Genomic DNA, 25,394 nt, shown 5'->3' with positions numbered 1-25,394 from the left:
TTAAATTCAATTAATTGATAAAACTGGAATTAAAAGCTCGTCTCGGTAATGGTGACCATAATACTACCAGATTGTCATAAAAACCCATTTGGTTCACTAATGTCCTTGAGGGAAGGAAATCTGCCATTCTCTCCTGGTCTGGCCTGCATGTGACTCCAGACCCACAGCACTGTGGTTGCCTCTTACCTGCCCTCTGAAATGGCCAAGCAAGCCACTTAGTTGTACCAACCGCTGCAGAAAGGTTGAATAAAAATAAAACCGGACGGACCACTCAGTATCAACCTAGGCACTGGAAACAACAACGGCAAATCCTGCCCAGTCGACCCTGCAAAGTCCTTACTAACATTTGGGAGAGCTGTCCCACAGACTAGCCAAGCAACAGCCTGACATAGTCATACTCACGGAATCATACCTTACAGACAATGTCCCAGACACTGCCATCACCATCCCTGGGTATGTCCTGTTCCACCAGCAGGACAGACCCACCAGAGGTGGCGGTACATGGGATGCAGTTGAGAGGGAGCGGCCCTGGGAGTCCTCAACATTGACTTCGGACCCCATGAAGTCTCATGGCATCAGGTCAAACATGGACAAGGAAAATTCCTGCTGATCACCACCTATCACCCACCCTTCAGGAATCAGTACTGCTCCATGTTGAACATTAGCTGGAAGAAGCACTGAGGGTAGAACGAGCACAGAATGTACTGTGGGTGGGGACTTCAATGTTCATCACCAAGAGCAGCTCGGTAGCACCACTACTGACTGAGCTGGGCGAGTCCTGAAGGACATAGCTGCTAGATTGGGTCTGCGGCAAGTGGTGAGGGAACCAACGAGGATAAAACTTACTTGACCTTGTCCTCACCAATCTACTTGTTGCAGATGCATCTGTCCATGACAGTATTGGTAGGAGTGACCACCATACAGTCCTTGTGGGACGAAGTATTGTCTTCACACTGAGGATACCCTCCGTCATGTTGTGTGGCACTACCACCTTGCTAAATGGGAGAGATTTCGAACAGATTTAGCCACTCAAAACTGGGTATCCATGAGGCACTGTGGGCCATCAGCAGTAGCAGAATTGTATTCTATCACAATCTGGAACCTCATGGCCTGGCATGTCACTCACTCTACCATTACCATCAAGCTAGGGGAACAAATCTGGTTGAATGAGGAGTGCAGGAGAACATGCCAGGAGCAGCACCAAGCATATATAAAAATGAGGTGTTGACCTGGTGAAGTTAAACACAGGACTACTTGCATGTGATAGAGCTGAGTGATCCCACAACCAACGAATCAGATCAAAGCTCTGCAGTCCTGCCACACCCAGTCGTGAATGCTGGTGGACAATTAATCGGAGGAGGGGTCTCCACAAATATCCCCATCCTCAACAATGGGGGAGCCGACCACATCAGTGCAAAAGACAAGGCTGAAGCATTTGCAGCCATTTTCAGCAAGAAGTACTGAGTGGATGATCCATCTCTCGCCCCTCCTGAAGTCCCAAGCGCAAGTCTGAAGACTTGTGCTCCAGAACTAGCTGTGCCCCTAGCCAAGCTGTTCCAGTACAGCTACATCATTGGCATCTACTGGACACTGGGAAATTGCCCAGGTATGTCCTGTACACAAAAAACAGGACAAATCCAACCCGGCCAATTACTGCCCCACCAGTCTACTCTCAATCATCAGTAAAGTGATGGAAGGTGTCATTGACTGTGCTGTCAAGCGGCACTTGCTCAGCAATAACCTGCTCACCGCTGCTCAGTTTGGGTTCCGCCAGGGCCATTCAGCTCCTGACCTCATTACAGCCTTGGTTCAAACATGGACAAAAGAGCAGAACTCAAGAGGTGAGGTGACAGTGACTGCCCTTGACATCAAGGCAGCATTTGACCGAATATGGCATCAAGCAGCCCTAGCAAAACTGCAGTCAATGGGAATCAGGAGGAAAACTTTTCACTGGTTGGAGTCATACCTAGCACAAAGAAGGATGGTTGTGATTGTTGGAGGTCAATCATCTCAGTCCCGGGACATCATTACCCTAGTGTCCTAGGCCCAACCATCTTCAGCTGCTTCATCAGTGACCTTCCCTCCATCATCAGGTCAGAAGTGGGAATATTCGCTGATGATTGCACAATGTTCACCATTCGCAACTCCTCAGATATTGAAGCAGTCTGTGTCCACATACATCAAGACCTGGACAACATTCAGGCTCGGGCTGATAAGTGGCAAGTAACATTTGTACTCACAAGTGCCAATCAATGACCATCTCCAAAAGAGAGAATCTAACCATTTCACCATGACATTCAACTGCATTCGCGTTGTTGAATGCCCCATCATCAACATCCTGGGGCTCACCATTGACCAGAAACATAACCGTACCAGCCATATAAATACTGTGGCTACAAGAGCAGGTCAGAGGCTGGGAATTCTGCTGTGAGACACTCTCTTCCTGATTCCCCAAAGCCTGTCCACCATTTACAAGGCACAAGTCAGGAGTGTGATGGAATACTCTCCACTTGCCTGGACGGGTGCAGCTCCCACAACACTCGAGAAGCTCAACATCATCCAGGACAAAGCAGTCCGCTTGATTAGCATCCTGTCCAGCACCTTGAACATTCCCTCGGTCCACTACCGATGCACAGTGGCCGTAGTGTGTACCACGTGCAAGATGCACTGCAGCAACTCGCCAAGCCTCCTTCAACAGCACCTTCCAAACCTGTGACCTCTACTGACTAGAAAACAAGGGCAGCAGAGGCATGGGAAAACTACCATATGCAAGTTCCCCTCCAAGTCACACATCATCCTGACTTGGGTCTGTATTGCTGTTGCTTTACTGTCACTCGGTCAAAAACCTGGAACTCCCTTCCTAAGAGTTGGTGTAGATCCACAGCAGATAGACTGCAGTGGTCCAAGAAGGCGGCTCACCACCAGCTTCTCAAGGGCAATTAGGGATGGGTAACATTAGCTAGCCTTGCCAGCGATGCTCATATCCCATGAAAGAATAAAAAAAAAATTGGCTGCTGTGTTTACTATGGAAAGGGCCATGAGGACCCATGACTGCACCTGCACTCTCACTCTACTGCTGCAAGTTAGTTGTGTTCTTGCTGTTGGCTAATAGAACTGTCCTGCTAGAATTAAATCCACTTCACAGTGACCAGTGTTGGAAATTACTGAGTTGACCAGCCTTCCATGTTCACCATAACTTGTTGGCAAAAGAGCATGATAATGCTCCCATTAGCAGTATTTCCCCCTTCGCAAGTAAATTCCTTCACTTCCAGCCAGCACCCAGGACTTGTATCATTTCCCCCATGAATCGGGCACCAGCCAGAGCTAGATATGTTCTGGGCAAGCAGCGATGGCCAAAGACCAGGCCAGGGCTGAATTCCCCCCAGAAAGAAAACTGAGGGAGATCTCCTGACTGCCAGCCTCATTTGGGATCATTCTGTCCTCTGTGTTGATGTCCAGAGGCATTGCTGGGTCCTCCATATTTCATACTGGCAAAATTAAGGTCTCAACATGATCTGGGCATGTTGTATAGTGTGCTAGCGTGTAGTTTTGTTGGTTATGTTGTCTGCTGTACACTTGCATGGTCTGTGTTAGTACTTGAGCTGGACGTGTACGGCAGCTCCTTTGACACACAGCCATTCTATATGTGCCATGTAATTAATTGTGCCGTTTCTTTCTCCTGCCCAGGGATGTGTCTGAGATTACCGGGTTTCCTGAAATGTTAGGCGGGCGAGTGAAGACACTACATCCCGCTGTTCATGGAGGTGAGAGATTTTACTGGGGTTGGAAAGGAGAGGGAAATGCCTGCTGCTGTTTGTGATGCTGGTGATTATCAAATAGAATAGGGCTGCATGCTTACACCGTGTAGTTCTTTGCCGAGTCCTCGAAGCTCTGTAAAGCTTGGTGGTGTGGCCCAACACACTTCATAAAATTGTTGGACCTAGATTTCAGCTGCAGCATAAATTGAGCTCCTTATTGCATGGAATTTAGCTGAGCTGACTGACCATGAGGGGCATTGCAGCAAAACCGATCCTGTCATTATCTGCCGTCCATGTGCATGCACTCCCCAGCAGCAGTTGCTGGACAGTAAGTAGGAACCGGATCAACGACTAATCTTCTACCCCTGACCCTTGCACTGAGCCCGGGACCACACTGATGTCCATTGTGACCCCCATCATTGCAGTGGTAGAGATAAGATAGCTGGGCACTGTTGGCAATTGTATGCCTCGTGGAACTCCCAGGAAGTGCATTGGTCCAGTAGAGTTTGTCCTGGGGTATTGAGGCCTTGAGCATTGCTGTGCCTTAATGAAGTGATCGTGAACAACTTGGGCCCGTCGATGGAGCTGATGTTTATTGCAGACAGAATCTGGTTGAGTGGTGAATATGGAGCTGCTGAACTTCTGAAATGGGAGGTCGGGTTCCTGTCGGGGATGGACCCCCAGCCCAGTGGTCAGGGCAAGGAACAGGATGTGAGATTTCACTGCCATTTTATCATGTCAGAGCTCCAAAGTTGCATTTCTGGCTGCCACCCTTTGGAGTGTTGGTCAGTCAGACCCTGATATGAAATTCCTCTCCTGTCTTTTGATAAGTGCTGCAAGATCTAGTGTTAACCCAAGTAAACGAATGTCTTACCAAAGGGAGATGCTTCAAAAGTTGTTTTTCCTTTCTTCCCCCTTGTTTCCGTATTTAGGTATTTTGGCACGGAATATTCCCGAAGACAAGTCTGACATTGAAAAACTTGGCTTTAGCTTGATAAGGTAAGACAGGCATGTGATTGAGCGCTCTTTGCTTTCCATGAGGTATGAGTCCCTGATGATGAAGGTGACATGGCTGTGACATGTTGAAGTTACACCTGGTCACCCCCAGCTGCCACGGAACCCACCATAGCCTTGCTGTTAGGAGTTGGAGGGGAGTTGTCCTTGCTCAACTCCCACTTCTCCCTCAAGACTTTGACCCACGTAGAGGCGCTGGTCCATATTGCTGACAGTCCTGCTGTACCTTGCTGTGCTTCACTTGAGGGTGTTGGCTTGCTAGTGGACTGTTTGGGGCATGGTAACCAGGAGCAACTGCGGTCTCGCCTCAGTGGGCAACACAGTCAAAAGGCCGTGGGCTCAGGTCCCAGGGACTGGGACACAAAAGTCAGGCTGACTGTCCAGCTGTTGTTTAACGTCTCGTCCAAAAGACAGCACCTCAGACAGTGCAGCAGTCCCTCAGTACTGGCGCCGGGAGTGTTAGATGACATTTTGAGCTCGGGTGTCTGGAGTGGAGCTTGAACCCATGACCTCTGACCCCCGAGGCAAGAGTGCTACCCACTGAACCACATCAAATGAATTGCGCAGTGTTTTTACATGAAGTTCTCTGGAAGGGAATTGCGTGGTCTTCAAAACACTGAAGAACAGCTTTCTGCAAGTGGACTGTAGCAGCCAGAGATGGTGCTTATGCGGGTTTCCCTCTCTGCCCCATTCTTTCCGATGATGTTGCACTGGAGCAGGACTGTTCCAGCTACCCTTTGTCCCATGTCCCTGACATCATAATCCTTGAAATCTGGGGGCAGTGAGCAAATGTTAGATTAGATACACCAGCGGAGCACAGTCCCTGAAGCTAAGCAGCTTCCAAGATAAGCAAGGGCCATTGACCCGCTGTAGTTTAGCCTGTGAGCACACTGAGATAAAATTAGTGAGATTTTAGTTCATCAAGGAGAGATGACATTGATTTGATACCAGCAAGAATGTGATAGCTAATTTTTTTTTTTGAAGAGGTGACTGGACAGATAAATGAAATTTAGTAGATATAGTATGTGTGGAATTTTAGGCTGAAAGAAAGGAAAGGTTAGCATTTCTGTAGCACCTTTCACAATCTCAGGATGTCCCAAAGCACTTTACAGCCATTGGGACAGGAGGAGGCCATTTAGTCCATTGAGCCTGTTCTGTCATTCAAGGAGATCATGGCAGATCTGTGACCTATCTCCATATACCCGCTGTTACGACCGGGTGAGAAAGGGGTCTAGGGTTCCCTCTCAGCCTTCACCTGGTCTTAGTGTAACAGGGTTTTGTTTATAAACACACTTTTTTTTAAGCTCCCCCTTAGTGAATCCTTGTTCACTCACTTACAATTAGTTGCAAACTAATTTGCAAACAAACTAGCCAAGCAGGTTTTCTTAGGTTTAAAGAAAAAAGGTTGAACTTTATTAAACTTAAACTCTAATTTTGTTAATGCCTACGGTTACGCGACACGCCCACGCTCGCATGCATACGCGATACACACATGCAGATAGAGGAAGAAAAGAGCAGAAGAAATAAAGTGGAAAAGTTTGAGGCAATATCTGAAGATGGCTTTGGTTGCTGTAAAGTCCTTGATTGTAAGTAGGTCTTGCTTTTCATTGGGGCCCAGTATTCTTCTTAAACCTTGTTCGAAGTAGGAGACTTTTCTCTTGAAGTTCATGTGTCCTCAGTGGATCCAGAGGCTTGTGAGAAAGAGATGGGAGCAGACAGGAGAGGTCGGCTTACTCCAGGGGCAAACAATCTTTCCTGAGTTCAAAAACTCTGTGGTCAGTTCAAAAAACCCTGGATCAGCCAGTTAGTCATGTGACCAGCTGATTTAACCAGTCCTGGCTTTTGTAGATTGTATCACCTTAGCAGTCTCTGGAATACTCTTCATTACACCTTCAATGTCTGGTGATCAAAATCCATTGTGGGTTGAATGTGTCAGGGAATAGTCCTTTTTGTCTCCACAAGCACTGTCTGTTAGTATGTAAATGTTTTTCAGCTAAGTGTCTGGCAGCCCTTGTAACAGGCCACACCTAATATGTACTAATGCTTTGTCTTTCAACACACCATTAACATATTGTTTGCCTTTGCTCCATGACCTTTTGGTCAGCTATGTGGCCTGGTCCAATCTGCACCTTCTCCTTTGTTATCTCTTGCCCAACCCCCACCTCACTTGTTTATAATCTGTGACTTTTCTAATATTTGTCAGTTCCGAAGAAGGGTCACTGACCCGAAACGTTAACTCTGCTTCTCTTTCCACAGATGCTGCCAGACCTGCTGAGTGAATCCAGCATTTCTTGTTTTTGTTTCAGATTTCCAGCATCCGCAGTATTTTGCTTTTATTATTGTAACAGGCCTTCTTGTCTTCCCAGCAAGATTAAAATCAATGTTCATATGGCAAAATTAATATGCCTCATTCTCGGCAGGTGGGGGCCTGCCTTTGCCCGGTATCCCTTCATACCTTTGGCTATCAGAAAGCTATCAATCTCAGATTTAAAATTAACAATTGATCTAGCATCAATTGCTGTATGTGGAAGAGAGTTCCAAACTTGCATGAAGAAATGTTTCCTAATTTAACTCCTGAAAGGTCTGGTGCTAATTTTTGATTATGCCCCCCTAGCCTTAGACTCCCCAGTTAGCAAAAACTGTTTCTGTCTGTCTACCCTATCTGTTCCCTTTAATATCATGAAAACTTCATTCCAAACACCCCTTAACCACCAGGGATTACATCCCTCTTTTATTTAATCTCCTTGTATCTTAACCCTTATAGTCCAGGTATCGTTCTGGTAAACCTATGCTGCACTCCCTCCAATACCAGTATATCCTTCCTAAAGTGTGGTGCCCAGACTGCTCCCGGCACTCTAGGCATGCTCTATCTAACCTGTGAAGAATGACTTCTGTTCTATTCCTTCAGATATAAAGGCCAGAATTCCATTAGCCATTTTGATTATTTTCTGCACCTGTTTATGATATTTTAATGTTTATGTACCTAGACCACCTCCCCCCACCCCCCCCACCCCCCTTCAAATGTCTTTTACCTGCACTATTTCTAGCCTTTTACCATTTGGAAAGTACCCTGTTCTATCGTTTTATAGGTCCAAAGCGGCTGATACCACATTTGCCTGCATTGAAATCCATTTGTCACAGTTTTGCTTGATTTACTTTTTCAATAACTCTTTGTAATTTTATTTTTCCATCTACACTGCTTATAATGCTGCCTAACTTTGTGTTATCAGCAATTTTGGATACTTGACTTTCTATCCTAATAAATACAGTGAATAGCTGAACCCACAACACTGATTCTCGCTGGACATCACTGGATGTATCCTGCCAATTAGAGTACCTGCCAATTATCCCTACTCTCTGTCTTCCACCACTCAGCCTGTTTCCTAACCAGTGAGTGGAGTGTAGTCACTGTTGTAATGTTGGAAAAATGGCAGCCAATTTGCTCATAGCAAGCTCCCACAAACAGGAACCTTCCACACGCAGCAATGCGATAATGATCAGATCATCTGTTTTAGGTGTTGGTGGAGGGGTAAATATTGGCCAGGACACTCTGGAGAATTCCGCTTCAAAATATGCCATGGGATTTTATGCCCTCCTGAGAGGAGCCTTGGTCTGGAACCTCTGACAGTGCAGCACTCCCTCAGTACTGCACTGGAGTGTCAGCCTGGATTCTGTGCTCAAGTCTCTGGAGTAGGACTTGAACATGCAACCTTCTGACTTTGAGTAACTCAGGGTGAGCAGTCAGTGAATCAGAATTGTCACGGGGGCACTCTGCGAGCGTCTCTGCCCTGTTTAATAAATACATCCTATTCTGGGTTCAGTGTCTCAGTGTATTCATAAATCACATGAAGTGTCAAGATTCAGATGATTTCACAAGTCTCTGCCTCTTTGCATTTATGTCTCCTTGGTACAGAATGTGGAATCCCTCTACATCCCCCTTGAAAATCTGCACTGCAGCCAGTATTTGTTTTTAAGCGGTGCTAGCATGGTAAATGCTTCCCTTCCCCTTCCATTTTCTCGCTGTTGCCCCTTCCCCCCCCCCCCCCCCCCCCCCCACCACCAGTGTAATTTTAAGCCGTTTCTTGGTAGGCTTTTCAAGTCTTCGTGAATGGGAAGGCTGGTGTTGCTGAGGACTTTTTCCGTTTCATAGAGCAAGGTGGTATCACGACAAATGGCAGTGTGGGACAGCACCGGGAGCCATTCAGCTGGAGCGGACTTAAGTGTCCCTGACACTGTCCTCGTGGCGGTGTTTAGCCAAACGTTCACAATCTTTGTATGGCGGCTGCAGGGCCATGAGGCAGAGCAGGAATCTGCAGTAAATGAGGTCCACTTTTGCAATGCAAAATGTTCAGGCTGTACATTCCAGCAAGTTTCCGAACCAGGCTCATACTGGTTTTTATTGGTCGATGTTGATGGAATGAGACCTTTAGGTGAGGGTCCTATCCAGGGTGGCGCCAGATAATTTGGGTGGGTCCAAGATAGTGTGCATCGGCGAGTTAGGGAACAGATGGTATAACAACTGAGCTTGATCCCCAAAAGGGTATTTCTTGCAGGAGGAACCAGCGGGCACGCAGACCAACGACCTTCCCCCTCCTCTTGCACAGCATCCCGACGAACCTTGACTAGTGCCCCCGGACTGAGATCAGCAAACTGGGCATGCAGTGCACTGAACCCACAGTGCCAGCCTCTTCTCCTCGTCATCCTTGCATTAAACCTTAATGGTGCCAGTTGAAGCTGAGCCAGTCAGCGCCTGCTGACAGGCATCTCGTATTGGCCGTTTGTTTGCCGGAAGGCCCATCCAATGTCACATTTATCGTTTTGTTTCCCTCCCTCAGGGTGGTGGCTTGTAACCTGTACCCATTTGTGAAAACCGTTTCAGCTCCAAATGTGACCCTTGCAGAGGCCGTGGAGCAGATCGATATTGGTAGGTTTTAGTTTGAGTTTTAATGCACTCTCACAGTCGGGTTTGAACTGTTCCTAAAGTTGTTTTAATTGTTAATTATCTCCCCTCCTCTCCTTAAGGAAAGATCTGCATTTATATAGCATCTTTCCCTACCTCGGGACGGCCAAAACGCTTTGCAGCTGGCGAAGTACCTTTTGAAGTGATCTGTTGAAATGTATTAAAGGCGACAGCCAATTTGGGTAGAGCAGGATCCCACCAACTGCTGAATGACCGGATTGTCCGTTTTAGTGATGTTGGTTGGGGGCACTGGGGTGAACTCCCTTGCTCTCATTTGATTAGGGCCATGGGATGTTCTGCTCCCACCTGAGAGGACAGTTGGGGTCTCAGTTTAATGTCTCGTCTGAAAGATGACAGGACGGAGATTGTCGGGGTGCTGTCTGATCGCTGGGTGATTATCCTGGGGCTGGATAAACACTCCTGCTCCTCCTAGTCCAAAAGCAGTGCTGGGAAAGCACCTCCTTATTCCATGCAGCAACCCTCGCCTCTCTTCAGTTGCTAGCTTTCCCAAGGCTTGGGAAACCTGACCGGCCAGTGTTAAAACTGGAACAGAGGAAAAATATGTGAGGCACAGAACCTCACTAAAATATTTAAATGAGCAGTCTGCCTCCTGGGAGCTGTTTGGTTTTCCCCCCTCCCCCCACTGCCTCTTTTAACATATGGGAAGTAGGCGGGATGGGTACGGGTTTGAGAATTTTTCCACCTCCTGCCTAACGAAACAAACCTGTTTGTGGGGTCTAAAATTGCCCCCAACGTCTCCGACAGCGCAGGATGCCTTTGGTGCTGCACTGAGCGCCTCAGTCTAGGCTCGCTGTAGATGGGTAATATCCCTCCCGCATTAGCTTGCATAACCAGACTATCTTGGTGTGCAGCCCCCCTTTATCGGGGCTCAGTTCATTGACCCCACATTCATTGTGTTGATTGTGTGTCCCGAAGGTGGCGTGACGCTGCTCCGAGCGGCGGCAAAGAATCAGGCCCGCGTGACCGTGGTGTGTGATCCTGCTGACTACCTGTCTGTCATCCAGGAAATGGAGACGTCCGAGCAGAAGGACACTTCCGCGGAGATGAGGAGAGCCCTGGCATTGAAGGTAGTCTTGATCCATCTCATTGCAAACAATTGCCGACCTTCGACCCCCACCACCCTTCTGAAGGCATCGCCTTTTTCTGCGGTTTTTTTCTACCCTTCTGGTGTCTCATTCCCAGATTCTTTGTGTGTGAGCCCCAGTGGCCAGCTGTGGGGTTGGGTTTGTCGTTCATACCTGGGCCCACCCTGTCTTTGCTTGGCATGCACCCCACCACCCTCCCCCCCCGCATTGTCCAGTCATTGGGTGGGTGTGGGAGTTCCATCTGACCGTTGCGGCCCACCCCTGGGCAGGGATCTGTTCACTCAACGACTGGAATGGGGGGTGTGTCCGTGATTAAGTCGGCACATCCCGGTTACCTATTGGTTTTACCATCCAGGTCATAGAAACAGGAGTGGCCATATAACCCTTGGAACCTGTTCTGCTGTTGAGTGAGGTCATGGCTGATTTGCAACCCAACTCCATGTACCAGCCTTTTCCCTGTATTAAAGAACAGTACAGCACAGGAAGAGGCCATTCGGCCTTGATGCCTGTCTAAACTAAAACTTTCTGCACTTCCGGGGACCGTATCCCTCTATTCCCACCCTATTCATGTATTTGTCAAGATGCCTCTTAAACGTCACTATCGTACCTGCTTCCACCACCTCCCCCGGCAGCAAGTTCCAGGCACTCGCCACCCTCTCTGTAAAAAGACTTAACTCGTACATCCCCTCTAAACTTTGCCCCTCACACCTTAAACCGATGTCCCCGGGTAACTGACTCTTCCACCCTGGGAAAAAGCTTCTGACTATCCACTCTGTCCATTCCACTCATAACTTTGTAAACCTCTATCAGGTCGCCCCTCCACCTCCATTGTTCCAGTGAAAGCAATCCGAGCTTTTCCAATCTCTCCTCGTAGCTAATACCCTCCAGACCAGGCAACATCCTGGTAAACCTCCTCTGTACCCTCTCCAAAGCCTCTACATCCTTCTGGTAATGTGGCGACCAGAATTGTACGCAATATTCCAAGTGTGGCCTAACTAAGGTTCTGTACAGCTGCAGCATGATTTGTCAATTTTTATACTCTTTGCCCCAACCGATGAAGGCAAGCATGCCGTATGCCTTCTTGACTACCTTATCCACCTGCGTTGCCACTTTCAGTGATCTGTGGACCTGTATGCCCAGATCTCTCTGCCTGTCAATACTCCTGAGGGTTCTGCCATTTACTGTACACTTCACACCTGTATTAGACCTTCCAAAATGCATTACCTCACAGATAACTCCATCTGCCATTTCTTCGCCCAAGTCTCCAACCAACCTTCATTCTGCTGTATCTTCTGACAATCCTCATCGCTATCCGCATCTCCGCTAACCTTTATGTTATCCGCAAACTTTCTAATCAGACCAGCTATGCTTTCCTCCAAATCTTTTATGTATACTACAAACAGCAAAGGTCCCAGCACTGATCCCTGCGGAACACCACTAGTCACAGCCCTCCATTCAGAAAAGCACCCTTCCACTGCTACCCTCTGTCTTCTATGACCGAGCCATCTTGTCAGTTCACCTCTGATCCTGTGTGACTTCACCTTTTGTACCAGTCTGCCATGAGGGACCTTGTCAAAGGCTTTACTGAAGTCCATATAGATAATATCCATTGCCCTTCCTTCATCAATCATCTTCATCACTTCCTCAAAAAACTCGATCAAGTTAGTGAGACACGACCTCCTCTTCACAAAACCATGCTGCCTCTCGCTAATAAGTTCATTTGTTTCCAAATGGGAGTAAATCCTGTCCCGAAGAATCCTCTCTAATAATTTCCCTACCACTGACGTAAGGCTCACCGGCCTGTAATTTCCTGGATTATCCTTGCTACCCTTCTTAAACAAAGGAACAACATTGGCTATTTTCCAGTCCTCTGGGACCTCACCTGTAGCCAATGAGGATACAAAGATTTCTGTCAAAACCCCAGCAATTTCCTCCCTTGCCTCCCTCAGTATTCTAGGGTAGATCCCATCAGGCCCTGGGGACTTATCTACCTTAATGTTTTTCAAGACGCCCAACACCACCGCCTTTTTGATATCGACATGACCCAGACTATCTACCCTCCCTTCCCTAGGCTCATCATCCACCAAATCCTTCTCCTTGGTGGATACTGATGCAAAGTACTCATTTAGTACTTCGCCCATTTCTTCTGGTTCCACGCATAGATTCCCTTCTCTGTCCTTGAGTGGGCCAACCCTTTCCCTGGCTACCCTCTTGCTCTTTATAAACGTATAAAAAGCCTTGGGATTCTCCTTAATCTTGTTTGCCAATGACTTTTCATGACCCCTTTTAGCCCTCCTGACTCCTTGCTTAAGTTCCTTCCTACGTTCTTTATATTCCTCAAGGGCTTTGTCTGTTCCCAGTCTTATAGCCCTTACGAATGCTTCCTTTTTCTTTTTGACTTGGCTCACAATATCCCGCGTTATCCAAGGTTCCCGAAACTTGCCAAACTTATCCTTCATCCTCACAGGATCATGCTGGTCCTGGATTATAATCAACTGACATTTGAAAGACTCCCACATGTCAGATGTTGATTTACCCTCAAACAGCCGCCCCCAATCTTAGTTCTTCAGTTCCTGCCTAATATTGTTATAATTAGCCTTCCCCCAATTTAGCACCTTCACCCGAGGACTACTCTTATCCTTAACGGAATTATGGTCACTTTTCCCGAAATGCTCCCCTACTGAAACTTCGACCACCTGGCCGGGCTCATTCCCCAATACCAGGTCCAGTACGGCCCCATCCCTAGTTGGACTATCTACATATTGTTTCAAGAAGCCCTCCTGGATGCTCCTTACAAATTCTGCCCCATCCAAACCCCTAGCACTAAGTGAGTCCCAGTCAATATAGGGGAAGTTAAAATCACCCACCACGACAACCCTGTTGCTTTTACATCTTTCCAAAATCTGTCTACACATCTGCTCCTCTAACTCCTGCTGGCTGTTGGGAGGCCTGCAGTAAACCCCCAACATTGTGACTGCACCCTTCCTATTCCTGAGCTCTATCCATATTGACTCGCTACGATGCCTCCAGGTGTCCTCCTGCAGTACAGCTGTGATGTTCTCCTTAACCAGTAATGCAACTCCCCCACCCCTTTTACATCCCCCTCTATCCCGCCTGAAGCATCTAAATCCCGGAACGTTTAGCTGCCAATGCTGTACTTCCCTCAACCAAGTCTCTGTAATAGCAACAACATCATAGTTCCATGTACTAATCCAAGCTCTTAAGTTCCATCTGCCTTACCTGTTATACTTCTCGCATTGAAACAAATGCATTTCAGACGACCAGTCTCGCTGTGCTCAGCAACATCTCCCTGCCTGCTCTTCCTCTTAGTCTTACTGGCCTTATTCACTAGTTCCCCCTCAGTTATTTCACCTGCTGACCTGCTCTGTTTCCCACCCCCTGCCACACTAGTTTAAACCCTCCCGAGTGGCGATAGCAAACCTCGCAGCCAGGATATTTGTGCCCCTTCAGTTTAGACGCAACCCGTCCTTCTTGTACAGGTCCCACCTGTCCCGGAAGAGATCCCAATGATCCAGATATCTGAAACCCTCCCTCCTACACCAGCTGTTTAGCCACGTGTTTAGCTGCTGTCTTCCTATTTCTAGCCTTATTGGCACATGGCACAGGGAGTAATCCCGAGATTACAGCCCTAGAGGTCCTGTCTTTTAAAATTACTACCTAACTCCCTGAACTCCGCCTGCAGGACCTCGTCACTCTTCCTGCCTATGTCGAATACAAAAATTTACCAATTTCAGATTTAAAATTAATAATTGATGTAGCGTCAGTTGCTGCTTTCAGAGGAGAATTCCAAACTTCTACCACCCTTTGTGTGTAGAAGTGTTTCCTAACTTCATTCCTGGAAGGTCTGGCTCTAATTTACAGGCTCTGACCCCCAGTCAGCGGCAATAGTTTTGCTCGATCTACCCTATCTGTTCCCAACCCTTAACTTCCTAAATTCCAGGAAATACGATATCATTCCGCTAAATCTGCGCTGTACTCCCGCCAAGGCCAATATATTCTCCCTGTGGTGTGGTGCTCTCAGTACTTCAGGCATGGTCTAACCAGGGCTATGTACAGCTGCAGCATGACTTCTACCCCCCCCTTGTATTTTAGTCCTCTGGCCTTTTGGATTATTTTCTGTACCTGCTCACAACAGGACCACTGCTTTTTTATATATATATATATATAAATGACTTGGATATTGGAATACAGAGTAAAATTTCAAAATTTGCCCATGATATCCAACTTGGAGAAGTGGCAAGCAGTGAGGATGATATGAACTGCCTGCAACAGGACATAGGGTAGCAGAATGGGCAGAGAGGTGGCAGATGGAATTTAATACAGACAAGTGTGAGGTGATGCATTTTGGCTGAAGGGATAAGGAGAGGCAATATAGACTTAATGGCACAGTAGTAAAGTGTGTGCAGTAACAGGGACATGGGGGTGGGTTCATGTGCATTGATCTTTGAATATAGCAGGATATATTGAGAGCATAATTAGCAAAGCAGGTGGGATCTTGGGCTTCATAAATAGAGGCATTGAGTACAAAAGCAGGGAAGTTATGGTGAACCTTTATAAAGCTCTGGTTAGGCCCAACTGGAGTATTGCATCCAGTTCTGGTCATCACACTTCAGGAAGGATGTGAGGGTCCAAAGAGAGGGTGCAAAGGAGATTTATCAGAATGGTTCCAGGGATGAGGGAATTTAGTTACAAGGTTAGGTTGGGGAAGCTGGGGTTATTCTTTCTGAAGCAAAGGAGATTGAGGGGTGATTTAACAGAGGTGTACAAGATTATGACACGATTGGATAAGGTAGACAAAGAAAAGCTGTTCCCATTAACTAATGGTACGAGGACTAGGGGACACAGATCTAAGGTTTTGGCCAAGAGAAGCTGAGGGGATGTGAGAAAATAATTTTTTATGCAGTGAGTGGTAATGACCTAGAACTCGCTGCCTACGAGGGTGGTGGAAGCGGAGACAATGATTTCAAAAGGAAATTGGATGGGCACTGGAGGGAAATAAACTTGCAGGGCTACAGAATAGAGTGTGGGACTGACTGGATTGCTCTACAGAGAGCTGGCATTGTGTTGTTGGGCCAAATGGCCTACTTCTGTGCAGTAAGAGACTGACATTTTAATCATCTATGTACCTGGACCCCCAAGACTCTCTGAACCTCCACTGTTTCTAGCTTTTCACCATTTGGAAAGTATCCTGTGCCTTTTTCGGTCCAAAGTGGATGACCTCACATTTGCCTACATTAAATTCCGTTTGCCACAGCTTTGCCCACTCACTTCATCTACCGCTATCTCTTTGTAATTTTATGCTTCCATCTACACTGATTACAATGCCGCCTATCTTTGTGTCATCAGCAAGTTTGGATATATGGCTGTCTATCCCATCTAATAAGTGGTTAATAATAGGTTCCTGTGGGACACCACTGGTCACATCCTGCCAGTTAGAATACCTGTCCATTATCCCAACTCTCTCTCTCCTGCTGCTCAGCCAATTTCCAAACCAGGTCAATAATTGGCCCTCAATTCCTTGAGCTTCAACTTTAGCTAACAGTCTATTATGAGGAACTTGATAAAAGCTGCCTTGAACTGATAAATAAAACCCATAGACATTCTTGATGGAGCTCAGACTAAGGCTAATGTTGGCTCTCTCACAACCTGTACCGGGGAGGCTGCCTCACTCCTCCCTTTACCTTGGCAGTCCATTAAAATCCAAACTTGCTGCCACCTAATAACATTGTGTTTACCTCACCTCTTGTGTTTTTGTGCCGGTGCGATCCTGCTCTGTCATTTGCTCTTTACTTCGATCTCTTAAGTTTAAGAACAAAAAACTACTGCGATCACACATTTTGGTTAATACTGCCATTCGGCGGTGTGCGTTCTGTCCAGATTACACCAGTTCAGTGAAATGATCGGTTTCTTTTATTTCCCACCTTCCTGAGGCCTTCACTCACACAGCTCGGTATGATGAGGCAATTTCCGATTACTTCCGGAAGGAATGTGGCCAGGGAGAGTCACAGCTTTCCCTGAGATATGGGATGAATCCTCACCAGACTCCTGCCCAGATCTACACAATGCAGCCTAAACTCCCGTTCAAAGGTAGGCGAGCAGCTTCAGGCGCTCGGGTATTCGAAAGAAGCTCAACAGAGGTGGAGAGCCAGATGAATGTTAGTGCGTGGTTACTTTAAGGAAGAAAGGCTTGCATTTTTATTGCACCTTTTATGGTCTTGGCTTTACAGCCATTGAAGCACTTAATGAAATGTAGTCACTGTTGTGTAATTTTTTTAAATTATTCGTTCAAGGGATGTGGTCATTGTTGGCAAGGCATCCCTAATTGCCCTTGAGAAGGTGGTGGTGAGCTGCCTTCTTGAACCACTGAAGTCCATGTAGTGTATGTACACCCACAGTGCTGTTAATTTTGGCTTTACTGTAGTGGTTTTTGATGCAGCTGAATGGCTTTCAGAGGGCGGTTAAGAGTCACATGTAGGCCAGACAGGGTAAGGATGGCAGATTTCCTTTCCTAAAGGGCGTTAGTGAACTAGATGGATTTTTACGACAATCCAGTCGTTTCATGATCATTATTGAGACTCGATTTTTATTCCAGATTTATTAATTGAATTTAAATTCCCCCAGCTGCCGTGGTGGGATTTGAACACATGCCTCCAGAGCATTAGTCCGGACCTCTGGATTACTAGTCTACTCATACATAGGATACATGGCAGCCTATTTGCGCACAGCAAGATCCCAAAACAGCAATGTGCTAATTATCAAGTAATCTGATTTTGGTTGAGGGATAAATATTAGCCAGGACACCAGGGAAATCTCCCCTGCTCCTCTTCAGAATAGTACCCTGGGATCTTTTACGTCCATGAGACAGGCAGATGGGTCCTTGATTTTGCATCCTGTCCGAAAGGCAACACCTCCAACAGTGCAGCATTCCATCAGTACTGTACTGGAGCCTTGATTATGTGCTCAAGTCTCTGGAATGGGACTTGAACCCACAACCGTCTGATACCAACTGAACCACAGCTGGCACAATTCAACTACATTTTAAGCTGTCAGGCGAGATTATTTATTGCTTGCCCTTAACCCTCTCCCTCTCTCTCTCTCTCTCTCTTGCCTAATAGTCCTGAATGGATCGCCCGGCTTCATCAATCTTTGTGATGCTTTCAATGCCTGGCAACTGGTGAGAGAACTGAAGCAGGCGTTGTGCCTTCCTGCTGCCACCTCCTTCAAGCACGTTAGTCCCGCAGGTAAGGACTGTAAATGGCAGTGCCCACTGTGACATGGCACTGCTCATACTAGTGAAATCTAACTGGACCAGCTCGGGCAGTTGAGACCAGTCTTCACTGCATCATTGACTTTGTAATGCACTCAATGTAAAAGGGCCCAATCTTGCTGGGAAAGTGTCTTCACGACGTCCAGTGCTGTTAACGTGCAAATTGACCAGTGTGTTCAGGGCACAAAGCGATACGGCCTGACTTGCAAATCTCCAGAACTTTTCGCTGGTCAATTTACACTGCGTCACTGTTTGTTTTGCATGTACACCATCCCGCCCCTAATATCCCCGTTAATTTTCAAACTTGTTGGATTTGCATATTCATTATCCATTAAAGTAACTGTGGCAAGTTAAGACTTATAACTAGCAGGGTCATTACCCTTTAAACACCATGACAATTGTTAATTCAATGCCAGTCAACCTCTCTAGCCCAGAAAGGGAACAGTTGAAACTCTTCAATCTCATTCCTACATGTAGTAAATTTTGAGATTTTAAACATTTCAAATCTTAGTTTTTTTGTTGCTTTTCCTTCCTGTGTCTTTTGTGCTCTCTTAATCTAATCATTCTTTCCCTCTCTTTATTTCTCTTTCTGTGCCAGTTTTGACACTCAATTCATTCCTTTGTTTCTTTCTCAGTCCTTAAACCCCATTGGCTAAGGAGGTAGACTGTTGGTCCCGTCGGCCACTAAGCTCCCAGGTGCCCCCTTGCCCTCGCCACGCCGTTAACACCTCGCACTTCCGCAAGTTACAGTGCACAATGTTGTGAGTTTGAGGGTGAGGGAGAAGGTGTGACTATTATGCGTGCCGCAAAATGCCATGATCCAACAAGATCTGGGCCAAGAATTTTTGTTGTAGTGCGTTCTGTTACACTCTATCTCACTTGGTTGCAGTTGTTCCGATGTGACGGTCCTCTTTTCCTCCCAAACCTGGATAACCCGCTGCGCCAATAAAATTTAATTGGAAAGACTGACTGCAGTTATTTGGTGCTGTGCATGCATATTTACAGTGAAGAATGGGAAAGCGTTTTGAAAGAAAACCATTCCCTTTAAGCATGGTCATATGAAAACTGGGATGGGGGAGGAAAGATGGCTAATGAGCAAGTTTTTTTTTTGGTTAAACTTGATCTTTGTTTTTTAGAAAAAGCAAGTTTTCTCTAGACGTTTTGGAGGACAGAGAGCCAGGTTCAAATGTTTTTAAGTGACGTGCCTTTGCTTTTATTGCAAATTTACAAGTATTGAAACTTTGAGAATTGCAAAGGGAGTGAATGAATTGTCTCCAAGGGCTGTGCTCTTTGATGTTGTAGTGTCGATGTTTCGTTGCTAGGTGCTGCTGTTGGCGTGCCACTGACTGAGGAAGAAGCCAGGGTCTGTATGGTGCATGACAAGTACAGTGATCTCACTCCACTGGCTGCAGCATATTCCAGAGCGAGGGGTTAGTATCAGCACTCTATTCCTGCGGGTTGAAAAGAAATCGGGAATCTGGAAACTCGGACTAAAGGCCAAAAGTGCTGGAAGTACAAAGCATCTGTATAATACAGCAAAGAACATAGGAAGAGGAGGAGGCCATTCAGCCCTTTGAGCCTGTTCTGCCCACCATTCAAATAGATCATGGCTGATCGGTACCCGAGCTCCATCTTGATTCCATATCCCTTAATACCCTTACCTAACAAAAATCTATCGATCACCGTCTTGAAATTTTTAATTGAGCCCCAGCCACCACAGCTTTTTTGGAAGAGAGCGTTCCTGATTTCCGCTACCCTTTGTGTGAAGGGATGCTTCCTGGCATCATCCCTGAATGGCCTAGCTCTAATTTTAAGGTGGTGTTCCTTTTCTCGGGACTCCCCCACCAGAGGGGAGAGCTTCTCTCTCCCTACCCGGTCAAATGCTTTAATCATTTTAAGCACCTCGATTAGCTCACTCGTTAAACTTTTATATTCAAGGGAATGTACGAAATCCTTTGAGCCCTGGTATCATTCCAGTGAATGAAAACTGAAATGGGGTCGGAAAAGACTTTTATGTAACTGCAATATAACTTCCCCTTTGTATTCTAGCCTCCTTGAGATAAAGGCCAACATTCCATCGACCTTTTAAATTATTTTTTTATAGCTGCTCACTAGGCCCAGCACAATAGTGGTTTCTGCTCCAAAAAATTCAAGTAGTAAATAATTTGCATTGAGAGGAGTGGTCAGTTGGTCTATCGCCAATGCATGTATTTAGTTTTGTTTCGTTTCTCTTCCAGGATCTAGAATGTTGCACTGTTTCCGCTGAGCCGCGTTGGTTTGGGCGCCTTGTAATTTGACTGACAGTCGTGAGTCTCCGCCCGCCCTAGCTCTCAGCAGGCAGGCGCGTTGCGGCTTGAACCGGGTTGCCGTGGAAACCTACCCAAACTGTGCCATTTACTTCGCAGGTGCCGACAGGATGTCCTCCTTTGGCGACTTCATCGCCCTGTCCGATGTTTGCGACATTCCAACTGCCCAGATTATCTCCAGAGAGGCAAGTTCAAGAAGGAAGGCGATTGAATGCAACTGTGTGTTTGCAGTAACAAATACTCCAGGAGTTATTTTGGACCTTAGAAAATCCAATGGGCTGCATTAGCTTGGTACAAGTTGAGCAAAACGATATTATCTTAAAGGTTGCCGACCGTGTGCTATCCATATTTATTGGAAAGAAAGACCGGTATTTATATAGCGCCTTTTAGAATCTCAGGATGACCCAAAGCACTTTACAGTACAGTACTTTTGTTGTGTAGTCACTGTTGTAATATAGGGAACACAGCAGCCACTTTACACACACGACCTCCCACAAACAGCAATGAAATAACAACCAGACAATTTGTTTTAAATTATGTTGGTTGAGAGAGAAATATTGACCAGGGCACTGGGGAGAGCTCCCCTGCTCCTCTTAAAAATATTGCGAAGGTATCTTTTACACCCACCTGAGACGGGGGCCTTGGTTTAACATCTGATCCGAAAGACAGCACCTCCAACAGTGCAGCACTCCCTCAGTACTGGCACTGCTATGTCATTACTAGATTTCAGGCTCAAGTCTCCAGAGTAGGTCTTGAAACCAGGACTTTATGACTCAGAGATGAATGTGTCACCCGCTGAGCCACGGCTGACCACATTAGGAATCCTTAATTGGATAGAATGCAAGTCAAGACCAGAAAGAGCCTTTCTTGGGAAGCTGTATTCACATTTCAAACTGAGTTCTGATAAATGGAAGATGAGAGAGTTTTATAATTGGAGAGAAGTGGGATATTGGGGAAGGTGAGAGAAAATTGGGAGTGGGGGAGAATTCTCTGGTAAAAATCATTGGAACTGCAGAACCTAATTTCAGTGAAGCCTAAGTGTGTAGGCCCTGATGCGTGGGCCTGCTGCTACTAAACTGAAGCTGCTTGAATTACAGGTGTCGGATGGAATCATCGCTCCAGGTTACGAACAAGAGGCTTTGGCAATCCTGTCCAAAAAGAAAAGTGGAAAGTATTGCATCCTTCGGGTAAGTGGGCTAATCTCCCCTCTCCCCCCATGTTCTACCAGGCTACACCTCCGCGTTACTAACCCTCATGATGCGATACAAAACCTTTCAGAGATAAGCAAAGACTTGCTTACAATTCTGATTGCCAGCAAAGTTATTTATTTAGCCTGATTTTTCTGCACAAGTTACTGACTGGCGCAGAGGTGCCATTAAGTGAGAACAGCTCCCTGCCCCTCACCCTAGCCTCTGAGATTGGGTACTTCCCAGCAAAGGTACCTGAAAGAATAAACTTGGATTTCTGTTGACGCCTTTCGTGAACTCCAAACTCCCCAAAATGGGTTACAGCCAGTGATGTACAGTTGTGCTTAGCAAGGTTCTGCTGCCAGCAATGTGGTGACCACTTTGGTTTGTGATGTTATTTGAGAGGTGGATATTGTCAAGGACATTAGGGATCACTGGAGACTGATCCGAGTGGGGCGGGATGTGGGGGAGGAATCGATCCTGACTACCTCTCTTTTCCCCTCCATTGCCTTCCATAACCCTTAAACCCCAGGGGCAAATTGTGACCTGTCTGTCACTGGCAAACTCTGTACAGCCCAAGGATCAGGCCTCGGGCCTAAATGCTCCGTTTCACTTGGCCTGTGTATTCACACACCGAGCTGTAGATGAGGCACACGCTGACTTGAACACAGGGATCATCACCATGTTTACGAGCGGTAATCAGACTCGGGAGCCTTTGTCTCCGGATTTTAAAATTGACTCTTTTCCTGCAGATGGACCCGGAGTACGAACCAGACGAGCTCGAAACGCGGACCATTTTCGGATTGCATCTGGCCCAGAGGAGGAACAGTGCGCTTGTCAATCGGTCACTGTTCGAAAAACAGGTCACATTGTCCAAGGATGTAAGTGATTAGAGTGGGTACCCTCTGATTATCGAATGTGGGATCTTTTATGCCCACCTGAGAGAGCAGATGGGGCTTCAGTTTAATGCTTCCTCTGAAAGACAGCAGCTCTGACAGTGCAGCACTCCCTCAGTACTGCACTGGAGTGTCGGCCTAAATTTTGTGCTCTAGTCTCTGAAGGCTGCCCTCTATGGTGGGGCTGTCCAAGCATGTCTTGAGAGTATAAAGAGCTAAAACTGGCTATGAGTAGGCATGTTCTCCCTCCCACTGCGAGTCTGTGGGTCTCCCCTCATCTCCTGTCCCCTCTGTCAGCACTGGCACCGGCTGCCTAAGCTCATGACATTACACTGAGGGTCGTTTCCAAGGCTCCCACCTAGATTTCCTGCACACAACCACCAGCCCTGGCATCGGTGCTGCTGGTTCTGGGAGGGAGGGACTGTTCTCGAAGATTTAAATAAGAGCTGGCGGTTAAAATGGCTGGAGGGGTCGGGGCCCCTATGCTGAGCTAGTTAAAATCAAGGCTTCTGTCATTAGCCAGAAAGCGTCAAACCAGTCCATACCTGAATCTGTGGCAGCACCTTTGCCTTGATTTCTCATCTACAACGACCTCCACAGCTCAGTTCTAAATTGGCCTTCCCAAACCAGCCACAGCCTGGCTGGGTTTCTGGAGCCTGGTTGTCCCTGTCGCGCCCAGCCGGCACTAAGTTTCAAGGAGGGTCTTTCAAAGGCTGTTCTTGGGCTAGTTCAGTGACTGCGCCTTCTCTCTTGTCTCTCTCCAGCTGCCGGAGTCTGCCATTCGTGACCTGATTGTAGCCAGCATCGCAGTGAAGTACACGCAGTCCAACTCTGTATGCTACGCAAAGGATGGCCAGGTGAGTGCAGGCTGTGAGGGGGGCAGCTACTGAACGGAATTGTGCCACCAAGCTGGTTTCACCTCCTCTGTGACATCAGACATGAAGCCTACTTCCCTTCCTGCTGCAAAGGCCCTAGTTGTCACCTCCAGTCTTCCCTGCTTCAGTGTCCTGCTGCCTGGCCTTAAACCTCTTAAGAGCTTCACGCACCCAAAACGACACTGCCATAGTCGGTGTGAGGATGGGAGTCCCAGACCCCCAATAACCCTACCCTCCTAATGCCCTCTGCGTGTCCCAGGCCCCTAATAACCCTACCATCCTAACCCCCTCACTGACTCCATCACCCCCAATAACCCTATCTGCTTCATGCCGTCTCCAGCTCTTCTCCCCGGTATGCCAAGTTCTTAATTCATGTGCTTGTTTTCTGCTCCCTCTGTGACTTTCCTTCTTTCCTTACGTCCCTGCGTTCCTCCAACGCTGGGCCTGTCCTCATCCCTTGTACCCTCTGCAGTCACTCAGCCCCCTGCTCTGTCCCTTGCACCTACCCATCTCCTTCCTGCTTTCCAAAACCACCTCCGCTGCTTCCCTTGCCCAGCGACTCCATTCCCAATTCCCTTTTCCTTGTTGTAAAGTGTGATGTGACGTCCTGTACCGCGTGGGGGAGCTGGCTGTGGAAATCCCGGTTATTGCTGCTGCTGTTAACCTATTCAGGGTCACGGGTGACCAGAGGAGCAGAACACTGATCCATGGTTGCTGCTCTACACATCTCCAGCTTCCTGTTGGGGAGGGGCAGGGTGGAGGCAGAATGGACCGTGGGGGTGGGGTGGGTGGGGACGTGGGAAAGTGAAGGCCAGATACATCCTGGACCTCAGTACTTGAATCCAGGACCTCTGAGGGGAAAATGCAACCAATGGAGCTAAGGCTGCCACTTCAATGAAGCACAAATGGTAAAGTGGCCAGTAGGGGCTTCAGGCTGAGATCCCTTTGGGGTTCCCCACCCACCAACCCCCAGCCTGTCTGGTCTGAACAGCACCGCCCCTCCCCCCCCCATCCCCATTTAAAATCAAGCCCTCTGTCTCTAGTCAGAACACATCACAGCAGGACATCATCTCTGGGCCTTGATCTCTCATCTCCTACATTGAAATCCTGAGTTCAGTTCAACATCCGTATTTCCAAACCAACCGCAACCAGGCCAGGCTGCTGGGGCCTGGTTGACCTGCTACACCCTGCTGGTACTACATTACCAGGAGGGACAGGTAATACTTGCAGAAGAATGGGAGAGAGGGAGCGAGTTTCCTTTATGTAATCCTCATCCTGATTTTGATTGCTGTCCGCTGCAGCTCAGTGGGGTGGCTTGATGCCGCTCCCCGCCCCCCCCCCCCATTGCCCAATAGCTGACACTCCTGTATGTGAAGAATGGCCCCTTGGGGAGCTGTATCTGAGGGCTCTGACTGCCCATGGAGCATAAGTCAACAGCTTTGGGACAGAGGGTGTGGTTCAGGGGGTGGGTGGGTGGGGAGCAGGGCGCGCGGGCTTAACGGCGAGGAGTAATATCTGCCTACAGTCTGGAGCTGGTTTGTGTTGTGGGCACCGGGTTCTCATAGTTGGTCTCTTGGCTCCTTTCCCCAGGTGGTTGGCATCGGCGCGGGCCAGCAGTCCCGCATTCACTGCACCAGACTGGCCGGTGACAAGACCGATCACTGGTGGCTCCGTCACCACCCTAAGGTGCTAGCCATGAAGTTTAAAGCGGGCACCAAGCGGGCAGAGATTGCCAATGCCATTGATCAGTACGTCGGTGGGACGATGGAGGTAAATGCGCAGCCAAAGCTCTTGCGAGGTCCCAGTGTTACCTGGGAGGAGCGCTGTGGGGTGGGAGTGTATGAATCGCACTGCTGCATCGACGGGAAGCCTGTCTGCATCAGCCAGGACCTGCTGGAAGGCCTTGGAGGGTCTCGTACCTTGGCCTGATTAAGAGGACAAAGGGCAACCGCTGCCTGTTTGTCCTCAGCGCCTGGAAGCAAACTTCCACCGCAAGAGCTGATT

General features: G+C 47.6%; 1 protein-coding gene across 1 annotated transcript in view; it reads left to right on the top strand.

Moving 5' to 3' along the window:
• The window catches only part of atic (5-aminoimidazole-4-carboxamide ribonucleotide formyltransferase/IMP cyclohydrolase), a 40,329-nt gene that overhangs the window by 4,211 nt on the left and 10,724 nt on the right, over positions 1-25,394 (top strand). The window contains exons 3-14 of the mRNA XM_068036135.1: positions 3,688-3,764; positions 4,691-4,757; positions 9,608-9,696; positions 10,669-10,820; positions 16,790-16,946; positions 17,975-18,100; positions 19,449-19,556; positions 20,532-20,617; positions 21,530-21,619; positions 22,372-22,500; positions 23,280-23,372; positions 24,981-25,160. Of these exons, the coding sequence (XP_067892236.1) occupies positions 3,688-3,764; positions 4,691-4,757; positions 9,608-9,696; positions 10,669-10,820; positions 16,790-16,946; positions 17,975-18,100; positions 19,449-19,556; positions 20,532-20,617; positions 21,530-21,619; positions 22,372-22,500; positions 23,280-23,372; positions 24,981-25,160 (1,354 nt within the window). The remainder of the gene's footprint in view (positions 1-3,687; positions 3,765-4,690; positions 4,758-9,607; positions 9,697-10,668; positions 10,821-16,789; positions 16,947-17,974; positions 18,101-19,448; positions 19,557-20,531; positions 20,618-21,529; positions 21,620-22,371; positions 22,501-23,279; positions 23,373-24,980; positions 25,161-25,394) is intronic.

This window comes from Heterodontus francisci, chromosome 7 (genome assembly GCF_036365525.1).
Source record: "Heterodontus francisci isolate sHetFra1 chromosome 7, sHetFra1.hap1, whole genome shotgun sequence".
NCBI classification, from domain to species: Eukaryota; Metazoa; Chordata; class Chondrichthyes; order Heterodontiformes; family Heterodontidae; genus Heterodontus; species Heterodontus francisci.
The sequence above is the reverse complement of the archived record's forward strand: the minus strand, read 5'-3'. Positions and strand labels throughout refer to the sequence as shown.